The sequence below is a fragment of the Anomaloglossus baeobatrachus genome, chromosome 7 (assembly GCF_048569485.1).
Source record: "Anomaloglossus baeobatrachus isolate aAnoBae1 chromosome 7, aAnoBae1.hap1, whole genome shotgun sequence".
Classification (NCBI taxonomy): Eukaryota; Metazoa; Chordata; class Amphibia; order Anura; family Aromobatidae; genus Anomaloglossus; species Anomaloglossus baeobatrachus.
The window spans coordinates 15,148,482-15,166,143 of record NC_134359.1 but is presented as its reverse complement, the minus strand read 5'-3'; the positions used below and the strand labels follow the sequence as shown (position 1 = coordinate 15,166,143).

Genomic DNA, 17,662 nt, shown 5'->3' with positions numbered 1-17,662 from the left:
AGCTGGTGGGAGTAATGTTGGCTTGTAGAAGCGGGTGGGGGTAATGTTGGCTTGTAGAAGCGAAGCGGGTGAGGGTAATGTTAGGTTGTAGAGGCTGGTGGAGGTAATGTTGGTTGTAGAAGCTGTTGGAGATAATGTTGGCTTGCAGACGCTGGTGGGGGTAATGTTGGGTTGTAGAAGCTGATGGGGTAATGTTGTCTATTAGAAGCTGGTGTGGGTAATGTTGGATTATAGAAGCTGATGGGGGTAATGTTGGGTTGTAGAAGGTGGTGGAGATATTGTTGGCGTATAGACGCTGATGGGGGCAATGTTGTCTTGTAGAAGCTGGTGGAGGTAATGTTGGCTTGTGTAGACTGGTGGGGGTAATGTTGGATTGTAAAAGCTGATTGGGTTATTGTTGGGTTGTAGAAGCTGATGGGGGTAATGTCTATTAGAAGCTGATGGGGTAATGTTTAGTTGTAGAGGCTGGTGGGGGTAATGTTGGATTATAGAAGTTGATGGGTGTAATGTTGGCTTGTAGAAACTGGTGGGGGTAATGTTGGCTTGTAGAAGCTGTTGAGGTAATGTTGGCTTGTAGAAGCTGGTGGGGGTAATATTGGCTTGTAGACGCTGGTTGGGGTAATGTTGGGTTGTAGACGCTCGTGGGGGTAAGGTTGGCTTGTAGAAGCTGGTGGGGGTAATGTTGGATTGTAGAAGCTGGTGGGGGTAATGTTGGCTTGTAGATGCTGGTTGGGGTAATGTTGGGTTGTAGAAGCTGGTGGGGGTAATGTTGGCTTGCAGAAGCTGGTGGGGGTATTGTTGTTGGACTGTAAAAGCGGGTGGTGGTAATGTTGAGTTGTAGAGGCTGGTGGGTGTAATGTTGGGTTGTAGAAGCTGGTGGGGGTAATGTTGGCTTGTGTAGACTGGTGGGGGTAATGTTGGATTCTAAAAGCTGGTGGGGGTAATGTTGGATTATAGAAGCTGATGGGTGTAATGTTGGCTTGTAGAAGCTGGTGGGGGTAACGTTGGCTTGTAGAAGCTGTTGAGGTAATGTTGGCTTGTAGAAGCTGGTGGGAATAATGTTGGGTTGTAGAAGCTCGTGGGGGTAATGTTGGCTTGTAGAAGCTGGTGGGGGTAATGTTGGCTTGTAGAAGCTGGTGGGGGTAATGTTGGCTTGTAGAAGCTGGTGGGGGTAATGTTGGCTTGTGTAGACGCTTTTTGGGGTAATGTTGGGTTGTAGAAGCTCGTGGGGGTAATGTTGGCTTGTAGAAGCTGGTGGGGGTAATGTTGGCTTGTAGAAGCTGGTGGGGGTAATGTTGGCTTATAGAAGCTGGTGGGGGTAATGTTGGCTTGTGTAGACGCTGTTTGGGGTATTGTTGGGTTGTAGAAGCTCGTGGGGGTAATGTTGGCTTGTAGAAGCTGGTGGGGGTAATGTTGGGTTGTAGAAGCTGGTGGGGGTAATGTTGGCTTGTAGAAGATGGTGGGGATAATGCTGGCTTGTAGAAGATGGTGGGGATAATGCTGGCTTGTAGAAGATGGTGTGGATAATGCTGGCTTGTAGAAGCTGGTGGGGGTAATGATGGGTTGTAGAAGCTGGTGGGGGTAATGTTAGCTTGTGTAGACGCTGGTTGGGGTAATGTTGGGTTATAGAAGCTGGTGGGGGAATGTTGGCTTGTAGAAGCTGGTGGGGGTAATGTTGGATTGTAGAAGCTGGTGGGGGTATTGTTGGGTTATAGAAGCTGGTAGGGGTAATGTTGGGTTATAGAAGTTGGTGGGGGTAATGTTGGATTGTAGAAGCTGGTGGGGGTATTGTTGGGTTGTAGAAGCTGGTGGGTGTAATGTTTTGTTGCAGAGGCCGGTGGTGGTCCTGTTGGCTGGGTGGGGGCATGTTGACTTGCAGAGGCCGGTGGTGGTTATATTGGCTTCCAGAGGATGATGGAGGGTATGATGGGTTAGCACTGCACACCATTTAGTTGACCTCACATGAACATGCCACCACTCTTCGGACGGATGATATATTTATACATTTCTGCACCCAGAGGAGCACTGAACCCTGGAGGTAACGGCCGAGGTGCGGAGATGTGCAGGGTCTGAGCGGGATGTGAGGCCGGCGTATGTCCCCAGCTCTGACGTACAGGCGAGGAAGGATTGTCATTACTTCTGATTAAGGAGCTGCTAATGAGGAGCCATTTCCTCTGCAGACCTGGAGGACATCAGAGCCGAGTCACAGAGGACCCTGCTCTGTATTATAAAGACTCAATATTACCGGAAGCATAGCTGCTATCCTCATACACAGCGCTTCCCCTGTCCACAGGTTGTGTGTGGTACTGCACCTAACCTCCATTTACTGCAATGAAGCTGCGCTGTAATACCACGCATTATACGGAGATGAGGGTGACGCGGAAACGGTTTATTAAATATATTAGACAACAATCCAAATGACCCTAAAACTCGAGCCTGGCGTCTATCCACCTGGTATGCTAGTAAAGGCTATCTATTGTTCTCAGTTATCAGCCAGTGCTTTCTTAGCCGATTGGTGTTTGCATCCTCATAGCTATGTTGGCAAATCTAATTTCTCTACCGCTCTTGATTTCGGTCGTCAGGTGTTGGATTTTGGGTGGCCGGACGTGCACGCTCCAGCACTGGAGAAGGTCTGCAGCATCTGCAAAGCGATGGACACCTGGCTGAACGCAGACCCCCACAACGTGGTGGTCATCCACAATAAAGTAAGTGGTGGCTGCGGCTCCGAGCAGGGGTCCCGTCTGCCTGCGGACCCCAATGGACGGCAGATCTGCTCTCACTACTGTCTGTGCTCACAAGTGTTAGTGACCCTAATGGTTCTGTTTTATTTTAGGGGAACCGCGGACGCACTGGTGTGGTTATTGCAGCATACATGCACTACAGCAATATATCTGCCAGGTATGCATGCTCAGCTTATACCATCGGTACATATATAATTATATACTGGAAATACCCAGGTTATACCAGCTGTACATATATAATTATATACAGGAGATGCCCAGGTTATACCGGTTGTACATATATAATTATATACAGGAGATGCCCAGGTTATACCGGCTGTACATATATAATTATATACAGGAGATACCCAGGTTATACCAGCTGTACATATATAATTATATACAGGAGATACCCAGGTTATACCGGCTGTACATATATAATTATATACAGGAGATGTCCAGGTTATACCGGCTGTACATATATCATTATATACAGGAGATGCCCAGGTTATACCGGCTGTACATATATAATTATATACAGGAGATGCCCAGGTTATACCGGCTGTACATATATAATTATATACAGGAGATGCCCAGGTTATACCGGCTGTACATATATAATTATATACAGGAGATGCCAAGGTTATACCAGCTGTACATATATAATTATATACAGGAGATACCCAGGTTATACCGGCTGTACATATATAATTATATACAGGAGATGCCCGGGTTATACCGGCTGTACATATATAATTATATACAGGAGATGCCCGGGTTATACCAGCTGTACATATATAATTATATACAGGAGATGCCCAGGTTATACCATCTGTACATATATAATTATATACAGGAGATACCCAGGTTATACCGGCTGTACATATATAATTATATACAGGAGATGCCCGGGTTATACCGGCTGTACATATATAATTATATACAGGAGATGCCCAGGTTATACAAGCTGTACATATATAATTATATACCGGAGATGCCCGGGTTATACCAGCTGTACATATATAATTATATACAGGAGATGTCCAGGTTATACCGGCTGTACATATATAATTATATACAGGAGATACCCAGGTTATACCGGCTGTACATATATAATTATATACAGGAGATGCCCGGGTTATACCGGCTGTACATATATAATTATATACAGGAGATGCCCAGGTTATACAAGCTGTACATATATAATTATATACCGGAGATGCCCGGGTTATACCAGCTGTACATATATAATTATATACAGGAGATGCCCGGGTTATACCAGCTGTACATATATAATTATATACAGGAGATGCCCAGGTTATACCAGCTGTACATATATAATTATATACAGGAGATGCCCGGGTTATACCAGCTGTACATATATAATTATATACAGGAGATGCCCGGGTTATACCGGCTGTACATATATAATTATATACAGGAGATGCCCAGGTTATACCAGCTGTACATATATAATTATATACAGGAGATGCCCGGGTTATACCGGCTGTACATATATAATTATATACAGGAGATGCCCAGGTTATACCAGCTGTACAAATATAATTATATACAGGAGATACCCAGGTTATACCGGCTGTACATATATAATTATATACAGGAGATGCCCGGGTTATACCAGCTGTACATATATAATTATATACAGGAGATACCCAGGTTATACCGGCTGTACATATATAATTATATACAGGAGATTCCCAGGTTATACCGGCTGTACATATATAATTATATACAGGAGATGTCCAGGTTATACCGGCTGTACATATATAATTATATACAGGAGATGTCCAGGTTATAGTGGCTGTACATATAGAATTATATACAGGAGATGCCCAGGTTATACCGGCTGTACATATATCATTATATACACGAGATGCCTAGGTTATACCAGCTGTACATATATAATTACATACAGGAGATGCCCGGGTTATACCGGCTGTACATATATAATTATATACAGGAGATGCCCAGGTTATACCGGCTGTACATATATAATTATATACAGGAGATGCCCAGGTTATACCGGTTGTACATATATAATTATATACAGGAGATACATAGATTATAGCAGCTGTACATATATAATTATATACAGGAGATACATAGATTATAGCAGCTGTACATATATCATTATATACAGGAGATGCCCAGGTTATACCGGCTGTACATATATAATTATATACAGGAGATGCCCAGGTTATACCGGTTGTACATATATAATTATATACAGGAGATGCCCAGGTTATACCAGCTGTACATATATAATTATATACAGGAGATGCCCAGGTTATACCAGCTGTACATATATAATTATATACAGGAGATACCCAGGTTATACCAGCTATACATATATAATTTTATACAGGAGATGCCCAGGTTATACCGGCTGTACATATATAATTATATACAGGAGATGCCCAGGTTATACCGGCTGTACATATATAATTATATACAGGAGATGCCCAGGTTATACCGGCTGTACATATATAATTATATACAGGAGATGCCCAGGTTATACCGGCTGTACATATATAATTATATACAGGAGATGCCCAGGTTATACCGGTTGTACATATATAATTATATACAGGAGATACATAGATTATAGCAGCTGTACATATATAATTATATACAGGAGATACATAGATTATAGCAGCTGTACATATATCATTATATACAGGAGATGCCCAGGTTATACCGGCTGTACATATATAATTATATACAGGAGATGCCCAGGTTATACCGGCTGTACATATATAATTATATACAGGAGATGCCCAGGTTATACCGGTTGTACATATATAATTATATACAGGAGATACATAGATTATACCAGCTGTACATATATAATTATATACAGGAGATGTCCAGGTTATACCGGTTGTACATATATAATTATATACAGGAGATGCCCAGGTTATACCAGCTGTACATATATAATTATATACAGGAGATGTCCAGGTTATACCGGTTGTACATATATAATTATATACAGGAGATGCCCAGGTTATAGCGGCTGTACATATATAATTATATACAGGAGATGCCCAGGTTATACCGGCTGTACATATATAATTATATACAGGAGATGCCCAGGTTATACCGGCTGTACATATATTATTATATACAGGAGATGCCCAGGTTATACCAGCTGTACATATATAATTATATACAGGAGATACCCAGGTTATACCAGCTATACATATATAATTATATACAGGAGATGCCCAGGTTATAGCGGCTGTACATATATAATTATATACAGGAGATGCCCAGGTTATACCGGCTGTACATATATAATTATATACAGGAGATGCCCAGGTTATACCAGCTGTACATATATAATTATATACAGGAGATGCCCAGGTTATAGCGGCTGTACATATATAATTATATACAGGAGATGCCCAGGTTATACCGGCTGTACATATATAATTATATACAGGAGATGCCCAGGTTATACCGGCTGTACATATATAATTATATACAGGAGATACATAGATTATAGCAGCTGTACATATATAATTATATACAGGAGATGCCCAGGTTATACCAGCTGTACATATATAATTATATACAGGAGATGCCCAGGTTATACCGGCTGTACATATATAATTATATACAGGAGATGCCCAGGTTATACCGGCTGTACATATATAATTATATACAGGAGATGCCCGGGTTATACCAGCTGTACATATATAATTATATACAGGAGATGCCCAGGTTATACCGGTTGTACATATATAATTATATACAGGAGATACATAGATTATAGCAGCTGTACATATATAATTATATACAGGAGATACATAGATTATAGCAGCATCCTCCATGTCACTATATAGAATGAGATATAGAAAGCAGCTGATGATAGATGTCAGCACTAATCTCCTATATTCTGGATTATATATTACACACTCAGAGTCTTTGTGTCTTTCTGAGTAAACACATTTGGCTGTGTCTTTGATCTCGGTTGTGTCGGTTTTGGGGTGTCACACGCCCGGTTCGGGGTCAGTCCCTCTTACACTTTGCTCTCCACATGCCTGTGAGACCTGCCAGGAGGGGTTACTGAGGTTGCCGTAGATAAATACAGGAATTGTTTTCTGCCATTAGACGCTGCTCGGCAGTTTATAATGAGATTGCGGCTGTTGAGTCCTGGTGTATATGAATGTATCGGCTCCTTATAGATTTTGGACTGTGTCACTGTTTTATCTGAGCCCCCCGACATCCACATGGGGGGAGAAATGTATCAATATTAAGGCTCATCCCGGTGGTTTCCAATCTTTTGTGTTTGGCATGGTTTGTATATGTTCTCTTTTTTATACCAGACCTTATGTCTTGTGTCTCGCTCCACAGCGCCGATCAGGCCCTGGACAGATTCGCCATGAGACGGTTTTATGAAGATAAGGTTCTCCCCGTTGGTCAGCCGTCCCAGAAAAGGTCCGTATATTCTAATCCTCTGCCTGTCATGTACTGGATGGTAAAAAGCTGTGGAAAAATATGGCGCCAAATAAATCACAAATAATAGATCCGCCAGATCCGGTGTAATATATAAACCTCACCACCGGGGGGCGAGAGTCCACCATTCATACAGAAATCCAATAAGGGCTCATTCACATAACTGTTCCGTTTTTGCAGTCCTGTTTTTTCATGGATGCATCCATGTGACAACCGCATCCGTTCCGTTCCATATACGGTCCATGTGTCATCCGTGTGACTTTCGCAAAAAAATGGAAGTAGAGTTACATGCAGTCCAGGGTATCTGGCCAGATGCTGGTCCCCATGTAAAGTCTATGGAGAACAGAATCAGGGGCAAAGGGGTAGAAACAAGCGCTACATACTCACCGATCACCAGGCGGCTGTCACACTGCTCACGCGGCAGCTCTTTGATCTTCCCGAGCCGGCCGCTCATTAGGCTCATACATATTCACCCCCTCCCCCGTCTGTGATTGGTTGCAGTCAGACACGCTGAGTGACAGCTGTATAACTGCAACCAATCACAGCCGCCACTTCTATATTGTACAGTACAATAAATAATTTAAAAAACAGCGTGCGGTACCCCCCAATTTTGATACCAGACAAGATCAAGCCGCACAGCTGCTGGCTGGTATTCTCAGGCTGGGGAGACCCACGTCATTGGGAGCCCACCAACCTAAAAATATCAGCCAGCAGACGGCTGGAATTGCCGCATCCATTAGATTCGACAATCCTGGGACTTTACCCGGCTCTTCCCGTTGCCTTGGTGCGGTGGCAAACAGGGTAATATATGGGTATGATACCAGATGTGTAATGTCACCTGGCATCAATTCCTGGGGTTAGTGATGTCACAGCGTCTATCAGATACCAGTGACTTTAGACTTCTGAGTGACATTTTGGGGGTGTCAGCCCTATCGGTGGCATTTTATATCCTACGGTCTAGGAGCTTTGCACTTTATACAAGAGCTCAAATTGGTATATAGGGGTCTTCTTGTCCGAATTTCACATTTCCATACTTTCTCTGCAGATATATCCATTATTTCAGTGGTCTGCTGTCCGGGGCCATTAAAATGAATAACAAGCCACTGTTTCTGCACCACGTCATCATGCACGGGATCCCAAACTTTGAGTCCAAAGGAGGTGAGCGATGGATAACTGGTCACATGACTAAAATACTGTGTGATACATTGTATAATAGTAACTATAATAATAATAATAATAAGAATAATATTTAATAATATATTTTATTTTTTAAAATAAGAAAATCACATTGTATAATAGAATATAACATTATATTATAATTCTATATGAATTATTATTATTATTATTATTATTGTGGTTATTATTATATCATTTCATTGCATAATATAGGAATACAAATATAATAAATATGGTTGCATAATAATAATATAATGTTATATTCTATTATACAATGTGATTGTTATTTTAAAAATAAAATTTATTATTTATTTAGAATAAAATAGTATTTTAATAATTTTAGATGTAATAATCGATCTGACATTTTTTATATTATTGTTACATTATACAGTATCATTACTTCATATCAATAACGATGTAGCTGGAGAACAGCCGGACTTTGTATATTAAAAAGTCTTTGGTGATTGTGATAAGTGTTAGTGATTATATTATTAGAATAAAGCAAGAAATCACCAGTTGGTGTTTCTGGGGGACAATACTCACATACAATTGGATATATAGCACCAGTGAGGATTAATTACTAAAACTTAGCTTTTATTTATGCTCTTTAAAATTCAATACAATTATAAAATACACTTAGGATCACCCTGCAGGTAGCCAAGGTGCATGTTCATATGTTATACTAAACAGCCCTTGGAACAACACCAATGGGGGAACAGTTATGTGTAATGCAGGTATCAGTTACTGTCATATATAGAGCATTATGGGGATATTGGACAAAGGTTCCGTTATCTCAATGCCAAACAATGGAGAACTATCTCCTCAAAGACAGTAGGATATACACTATCCCCTTTTACAGGGATCGCTTACACATAATAAGGTATAAAACTTAGAAAGATCTCACCCATTTGGAGGATCTTCAGACGTTTGGTACGGCAGTTCGTCTTTTGGAGGGGTCACAGAGGGGCCTGTGGTCCAGGCTGGATATAGCTCGCCCTAAGCCCCCTTGTCTCCCGTCCTTACAAGGACGGTCCACATCTGAACCTGTGTCCTTGCAAAAAGTAGTCCCACATGCCTCCCGCCTCCCGACGCGTTTCGTCACTATTTGTGACTCCTCAGGGGTCCAAGCATGAAAGATCATGTAGTGGGTCAAAGAGTGGTGTGTGACCTGCAAAGTCCAAACACCAAATGCTCCATTGTTTGGCATTGAGATAACGGAACCTTTGTCCAATATCCCCATAATGCTCTATATATGACAGTAACTGATACCTGCATTACACATAACTGTTCCCCCATTGGTGTTGTTCCAAGGGCTGTTTAGTATAACATATGAACATGCACCTTGGCTACCTGCAGGGTGATCCTAAGTGTATTTTATAATTGTATTGAATTTTAAAGAGCATAAATAAAAGCTAAGTTTTAGTAATTAATCCTCACTGGTGCTATATATCTGATTATATTATTACCGTGATGATTTATCAAAGCTTGAAGTTGGTCTTGCTGCCTCCAGCTCCTTTATGACCCTATGACAACACTTCAAGTCATGGTTGTTCAGTGTTGGCATAGGGACGGAGTGGCTGTAACTCATCGTCCGGATCAATGTTACTTTCCTATCTGATTTATATAAGGACAGTTATGTACATATTTACGTGGACGGTAATTTAGATACTTTCCCTATGATAACACTGAATGGCCTAAAAGCTCACAAATCCTTAAAAAATAAATTCTATTAATTATCTGTTCTGTTTCTTAGGCTGTCGGCCGTTTCTGAAGATCTATCAGGCCATGCAGCCGGTCTACACCTCGGGAATATAGTAAGCTTCTTCAGAAATAATTATTAAACGCGTCATCATAACCTCCATGATCAAAGTGCAACTAACAACTGTGTGTGTGTCCGCCAGTCCAGCTCCAGGGGAGGGTTTGGTACAATGTATCGGTCTATATAATACTCTGTGAGCGATGCGTGTCAGCAGCAAAGACTCTCCTGTCCTGATACTTTGTTGCAATGTATCAGTGCAGTGAAGCTGTAGGAGTCTGCAGTGTAGAGTGTTTAGCTATGGTCTGGATGGGAAACAACTGCTATAAGACTGCAGCCGTTAGATCAGTTTTCTGCAAAAGCAAAGTTGTTCTTTTTATTTTCATTCCTTTTACCTTTTTCTGCCTTTTTAGAGCCTTTAAATGATTGTGCATTAGTCTTTAACAGCTTAAAAATAAAGGTATATAGATGATTTCCGTGGAGGCTGGTGGACAATTGTGCAACAATGTAGCAGCATTTTGAAATGTTGCAAATGATGAATTAGGTAAAACATCTGGAGAAGGAAAAGGTTCGTACAACAATGAATCGGGGAGAAAATAAATGAGAAAGTTCTAAAACTTTTCTAATACATTGATAACATTTCCTTTTTCCCGGCGACCGGTTCATGTCCCTTTCTGCCACTAGAGGGCGACACGTGATGATCTTGGGATCGACCCAATGACGACTCTTTATATTTTTTAGCCGCTTCTTGCCTCTTGTATGAAGGAGCCGATCCTTTACTAGAAGCCTCACCAGGGAGTGACTGTCCCTTATTTATCTTTAATCATTCTTTCCGACTTTCTTTGAGTCGTCTTTGGTGAGAAAGTTGGTAAAATCTTACATCGTAATACCGTCCTCTGAGGCTTTACCCAGCTTTCCTAGAGGTCTGCATGGCAAAGCCTTCAGGAATGAGCATTTGGGAAATCTGCCAGTAGATCCTCTGCCTGGTCCGCATTGCTGACAACCTCACTGGTCGCGGTTATGGGGTCACACAGGGTGTCACGGTTTCTTAGAAGCATTGTGATTATTTTGGGGGACGCCCGCACCTCCTTTTCGGATGTTTTGCTTTATTGTAAGCTGGAGCATGTTTTTCCATCTCTTCTGCCGATTCCCACATATTCGGGGCCGTGCACCGTGGACTCGCATTCCTTCCCACGACCCCGCCACTCTCACTTCCTGCTGCTTTTAAGTTTCACCTCGCGCCGTGGCCCCTCGTTATGATGTCGGGATAATCATGGGGCTCATCGCTGGCGCCCCCATCTGCCATGTTATTTAATGAGATATTGTAGATTTCTATGGTGGGCTTCTTAAAGGGGAAGTAAACTTAACAAAACATTTTTATGTGTTCGACACCCATCCTGGAATGTAACCTTTACTTCTCTGCTGCTTTCAGTAACGTTCAGGGCGACAGTCAGACCAGTATCTGCATCACCATCGAGCCGGGGCTGCTGCTGAAAGGCGACATCTTGGTAAGAGCTGACTTGTGCGATGGGAACGTCGTGGTCATCAATGTGAACGTTATTGTAATTGTGGAGCACGGTTCATCCGGGCAGTGTATTTCTCTATCTGGCCACTGGGTGGCGCCACGTGTGCAATGTTAATTCTAGGGACAATTTATCCCGGCGTTTAATGACGCTATCTAGAATCTCAACGACTTTCTGCTTCGGGAAACTGGGACTTGTCTGGCTGTGTCTGCCGCATCATCATGATGTCTAGATTCAGGGGATGTCTAGGTTCAGGGGTCGTCCACTCGGGGACAATTTTTGATTTATTTTACTTAAATACATGTAATCAGGGCTAAAGATGATTTTTGCAATTGGTGTTTGTTAAAAATATTGCACCATTTCCTTTCCATCGCCTCCTTGTTGCACTGTCTATTGCTGACTGCAGAGTGAGTTAACTGAGCATCCATCAGTGAGCGCACTATGACAGTCTTCGTTTGTAACTCTTTTTTTTTCTGCCTTTAGGCCACAGACTACACAGGAATATTGTTGAATGTTCCTTTAAAAGCCAAATGCTGCAAAATTTTTAATGAAATTGCAAAAATGATGTTTAGTCCCAAATACATGCATTAAGTGTTAAGTTATTATTATTATATTATTATTATTATTATTATTATTATTATTATTATTAAGTAAGAAAAATAATGTCCCCAAAGTGGTCAGCCGCGTTAACTTTCATTATCCTGCAAAATCCAAATCCAGCGGTGCAATGGGAATCGCTGTGAACGTTTTATCGGGACACTGTCGGGTTTATTCTCTATGTCTGGGGCCAATATTTGGAAAGCGGAGATGCTGGATATAGTAGTGCGCCACCGTATAAAATTGGTTTATTGGAAAGTTCTCCAGACACAAACTGGTTTTCGTCTACACTGGTGACTTTGGTCACTTTGTCGCCCGCTCGCTGTTGCCCACCTTCGCCCACTCTATCCTCTGAGATTCGGGTCATCCATAGTGCGGTATATAGGACGGCAGTAAATCACCCGCCGTGCCAGTTATGGATCTTCTGATTGCAGCCCCCGACTCCTCCGCTCTGCGGCCAGCGCTGCCCCCCAGAGACTTACAGCGCATTTCCCCCTAATATCGGCGGTGCTGCAGCAAACCCGTCTATAAATCACCTTGGCTTCATCTGTATCTGGGAAAGCTGGGTGCCAACCGAAATGGCCGTGTTTTAAGTTCCTATTGGCAAATCTGTGTAATAATGCAAAAATATATTTATTCCTCACTCCCATATCACGGCGATAATAGCCATTCAGGGGTCTGGGAAAGCTGAGTGATTCTCATGAGGACTGCAGTGGTGACATCGAACATATCCCAGCTTCCCAAAACTCCGATGTAAACAGAATTGCCCTTTATGGTGCGCTGTCTCTTTAAGAATCTGACACATTGTTACAATTGATTCTCTCTGTTTTGAACTCATTGTGTCTTTACTTTTCCTTATTCAGCTGAAATGTTACCACAAGAAATACCGCAGCCCGACCCGCGACGTGATATTCCGCGTGCAGTTCCACACGTGCGCCATCCATGATCTCGGGGTCGTGTTTGGGAAGGAGGATTTGGATGAAGCTTTTAAAGGTACAGTCCAGAGGAGCTATGGTGCGACTACAAGTCCCAGCAAGTCTCGCCAGCTACTGCTAAAAACCCAGCTCTCCCAGTCTCCTGCATTACAAACCCGCTTAGTGATGTGGAACATGAGCTTCTTGTAATAATGGGGCAGATATGGCATTCAGTAGTCAGAGCAGGTTTAGTAACAAGTCCTGAAGGTGCTGTATTATTGACCATGTTTCTGGTCACCCAGCTTTTCCAGTGTCCTGCAGGGCAAACTTGCCTAGTATTGTAGAGGTAAAGGGTCTTGCTGTAGTAAGGGTCTTATATCGGGACGTTGCGGTCTAAATGGCGGCGGTGCGCAGTCAGGAAGCTGATGTGTTATATTGGGTGCTGACATGACGATCGGCCTCGTCCTTCACGGCAGTCACTCGGCACCTGTCCCTCTGACATGGATATGGGATAAAAAGCCCCCAGCCCCCGACCTCCTGGCCCGGCACCAATATTAGCCGCTGAGGTCGCGTCAGTTATTCTCATGTAAGACCTCACGTGAAAATCGGAAGCCGCTATCCCGTCACTCGTCATCCGAAATGATGGAGAATAGAGCGGCACGTGGCAGGAGACCGGCGGCACCGGGAACACGGCACATCCTCCATATCTCCAGCAGCCGCACATCTGTGCACAGGGCTGCCCATAGTAATGGCTGGATCGTGCATTGTCCCTATATTACATTCCCCCATTGTCTGTGTGTGCACTGTTATGTATGTGTGCTCTTTTGCCTATGTGTGCTCTTTTGCCTATGTGTGCACTATGACCTACGTGTGCGCTCTTGCCTACGTGTGCGCTCTTGCCTACGTGTGCAATCTTGCCTACGTGTGAGCTCTTACCTACGTGTGAGCTCTTACCTACGTGTGAGCTCTTGCCTACGTGTGCGCCATTGCCTATGTGTGCGCTATTGCCTATGTGTGCGCTATTGCCTATGTGTGCGCTCTTGCCTATGTGTGCGCTCTTGCCTACGTGTGCGCTCTTGCCTACGTGTGAGCTCTTACCTACGTGTGAGCTCTTACCTACGTGTGAGCTCTTGCCTACGTGTGCGCCATTGCCTATGTGTGCGCTATTGCCTATGTGTGCGCTATTGCCTATGTGTGCGCTATTGCCTATGTGTGCGCTCTTGCCTACGTGCGCGCTCTTGCCTACGTGTGCGCTCTTGCCTACGTGTGCGCTCTTGCCTACGTGTGCGCTCTTGCCTACGTGTGCGCTCTTGCCTACGCGTGCGCCATTGCCTATGCGTGCGCTCTTGCCTATGTGTGCGCTCTTGCCTATGTGTGCGCTCTTGCCTATGTGTGCGCTCTTGCCTATGCGTGCGCCATTGCCTATGCGTGCGCCATTGCCTATGCGTGCGCCATTGCCTATGTGTGCGCTCTTGCCTATGTGTGCGCTCTTGCCTCTGGGTGCGCTCTTGCCTATGGGTGCGCTATTGCCTATTTGTGCGCTATTGCCTATTTGTGCGCTATTGCCTATTTGTGCGCTATTGCCTATGCGTGCGCTATTGCCTATGCGTGCGCTATTGCCTATGCGTGCGCTATTGCCCATGCGTGCGCTATTGCCTATGCGTGCGCTATTGCCTATTTGTGCGCTATTGCCTATGCGTGCGCTATTGCCTATGCGTGCACTATTGCCTATTTGTGCGCTATTGCCTATTTGTGCGCTATTGCCTATGTGTGCACTATTGCCTATGCCTGCGCTATTGCCTATGTGTGCACCATTCATCAGCAGGTTGTGAGCAGATGTTTACTTCACTGCAATCAAAATTAAGGATTTTTACTTATTGTTGGTGCGGATTGTAAAAGTAACTTGTTCTTGATTCCTTCAGATGACCGGTTCCCGGAATATGGAAAAGTGGAGTTCGTCTTCTCGTACGGCCCCGAGAAGATACAAGGTGAGAGAATGCGAATAGAGAGAACGGGAGTAGCCATGGTGTTTGCTGGGTGTTGTAGTTCTTCTTCTCTGACTTATGGTGCCCCGGATATAGAGGCATCACTATACCAGGAATGGCTGCTCAGAATCCAGAATCCAGGCACAGGCACCCTCTCCTCCTCATGGGGCTGTTTTGGGGTCCCCTGGGGGGGCGAGCACAGGCCTTGCCCCCTTTCTCAGTGACTGGTAGAAGGATATAAGCAGAGCACCAGCGCAGGGGGCGTATTGTGGAGCCGTAATTAGGGCCAATATGGACGACACTAATATAAGAGGCGCTGAGATTTGGGCAAAGGTAGCAGGGCTGATATGGCGGCCTATGGGGGGGGTCACTCACTATTTTAGCAGCTGTTATATCAGTAGCCATGTGAACTACTGATTCAGGGGCCTGAAGTTGGGCGACTGACCTGAATTATATGGGGGCACACACTACTAGAGAGGGACCTGTATATTGCAGGGTGCACATACATTTAGGGAGAATTATTGATATAGTCATCTCATTTTAAGGGTGTTATCTACATATTATGGGGAATACAGCGTTACCAATACATGATACATTGTATCCCGCTGTCTCTCTACGAAGCAGATTCTCAGAGAGTGAGTTTAATGTCAGAGACGCTTTCTGGACGACGCTCGTGTTGTCTAAAGTCCCCGAAACTTCACTTTTGGGTCTTAATGGTTTTTCAAGGTGATCTGACCGCTGCGCCCGGCTGAGTCCGCCTCGTTAATGCGTCGTCTTCCTATGTGTGTTTGTGGCTTCCTCCAGCCTCTTTGTTTATCCGTCTCTAAAATAATTAATAACTTCTTAGAACTGGAGGAAACAAAGAGCAGAGGAAGATGATGTGATAAACTAGAACGTGTCCCGGGGTAAACGAGACCTGCGGCCCCTCGACCGCTCCGCACAGTCCCTCCAATCAGGCGGAAAATGTAAACTGCAAAGAGCTGAACTCTGCTCCGTGCAAAAGTCTCTACACCCCTAGAAAAACAATGCGGAAAACACCAAACCCAGGACGAGCCGAGGACGGACACAGAATCTGTCCAACCAAAATAAAAAAACTCTGGATGACAAACAATATGTTATGAATTCCAAACTCCTGTATGTCAAGAATATAAATACTATAATACTGCTCCCTATGTACAAGAATATAACTACTATAATACTGCCCCTATATACAAGAATATAACTGCTATAATACTGCCCCTATATACAAGAATATAACTACTATAATACTGCTCCTATGTACAAGAATATAACTACTATAATACGGCCCCTATATACAAGAATATAACTACTATAATACTACCCCTATGTACAAGAATATAACTACTATCATACTGCCCCCTATGTACAAGAATATAACTACTATAATACTGCCCCTATGTACAAGAATATAACTGCTATAATACTGCTCCCTATGTACAAGAATATAACTACTATAATACTGCCCCTATGTACAAGAATATAACTACTATAATACTGCCCCTATGTACAAGAATATAACTACTATAATACGGCCCCTATATACAAGAATATAACTACTATAATACTACCCCTATGTACAAGAATATAACTACTATCATACTGCCCCTATGTACAAGTATATAACTACTATAATACTGCCCCTATGTACAAGTATATAACTACTATAATACTGCTCCTATGTACAAGAATATAACTGCTATAATACTGCTCCCTATGTACAAGAATATAACTACTATAATACTGCCCCTATGTACAAGAATATAACTACTATAATACTGCCCCTATGTACAGGAATATAACCACTATAATACTGCCCCTATATACAAGAATATAACTACTATAATACTGCCCCCTATGTACAAGAATATAACTACTATAATACTGCTCCTATGTACAAGAATATAGCTACTATAATACTGCTCCTATGTACAAGAATATAACTACTATAATACTGCTCCATGTACAAGAATACAACTACTATAATACTGCCCCTATATACAAGAATATAACTACTATAATACTGCCCCTATGTACAAGAATATAACTACTATAATACTGCCCCTATGTACAAGAATATAACTACTATAATACTGCTCCATGTACAAGAATACAACTACTATAATACTGCCCCTATGTACAAGAATATTACTACTATAATACTGTCCCCTATGTACAAGAATATAACTACTATAATACTGCCCCCTATGTACAAGAATATAACTACTATAATACTACCCCTATGTACAAGAATATAACTACTATAATACTGCCCCCTATGTACAAGAATATAACTACTATAATACTGCCCACTATGTACAAGAATATAACTACTATAATACTGCTCCCTATGTACAAGAATATAACTACTATAATACTGCTCCTATGTACAAGAATATAACTGCTATAATACTGCTCCCTATGTACAAGAATATAACTACTATAATACTGCTCCTATGTACAAGAATATAACTACTATAATACTGCTCCA

General features: G+C 42.7%; 1 protein-coding gene across 13 annotated transcripts in view; it reads left to right on the top strand.

Moving 5' to 3' along the window:
- The window catches only part of TNS1 (tensin 1), a 483,060-nt gene that overhangs the window by 356,968 nt on the left and 108,430 nt on the right, over window positions 1-17,662 (top strand). For all 13 annotated transcript variants that reach the window (XM_075317053.1, XM_075317048.1, XM_075317047.1 and 10 more), the window contains 8 exons: window positions 2,583-2,705; window positions 2,834-2,898; window positions 7,101-7,184; window positions 8,248-8,360; window positions 10,132-10,192; window positions 11,567-11,642; window positions 13,118-13,247; window positions 15,091-15,156. In XM_075317053.1, coding sequence (XP_075173168.1) covers window positions 2,583-2,705; window positions 2,834-2,898; window positions 7,101-7,184; window positions 8,248-8,360; window positions 10,132-10,192; window positions 11,567-11,642; window positions 13,118-13,247; window positions 15,091-15,156 — 718 coding nt within the window. The remainder of the gene's footprint in view (window positions 1-2,582; window positions 2,706-2,833; window positions 2,899-7,100; window positions 7,185-8,247; window positions 8,361-10,131; window positions 10,193-11,566; window positions 11,643-13,117; window positions 13,248-15,090; window positions 15,157-17,662) is intronic.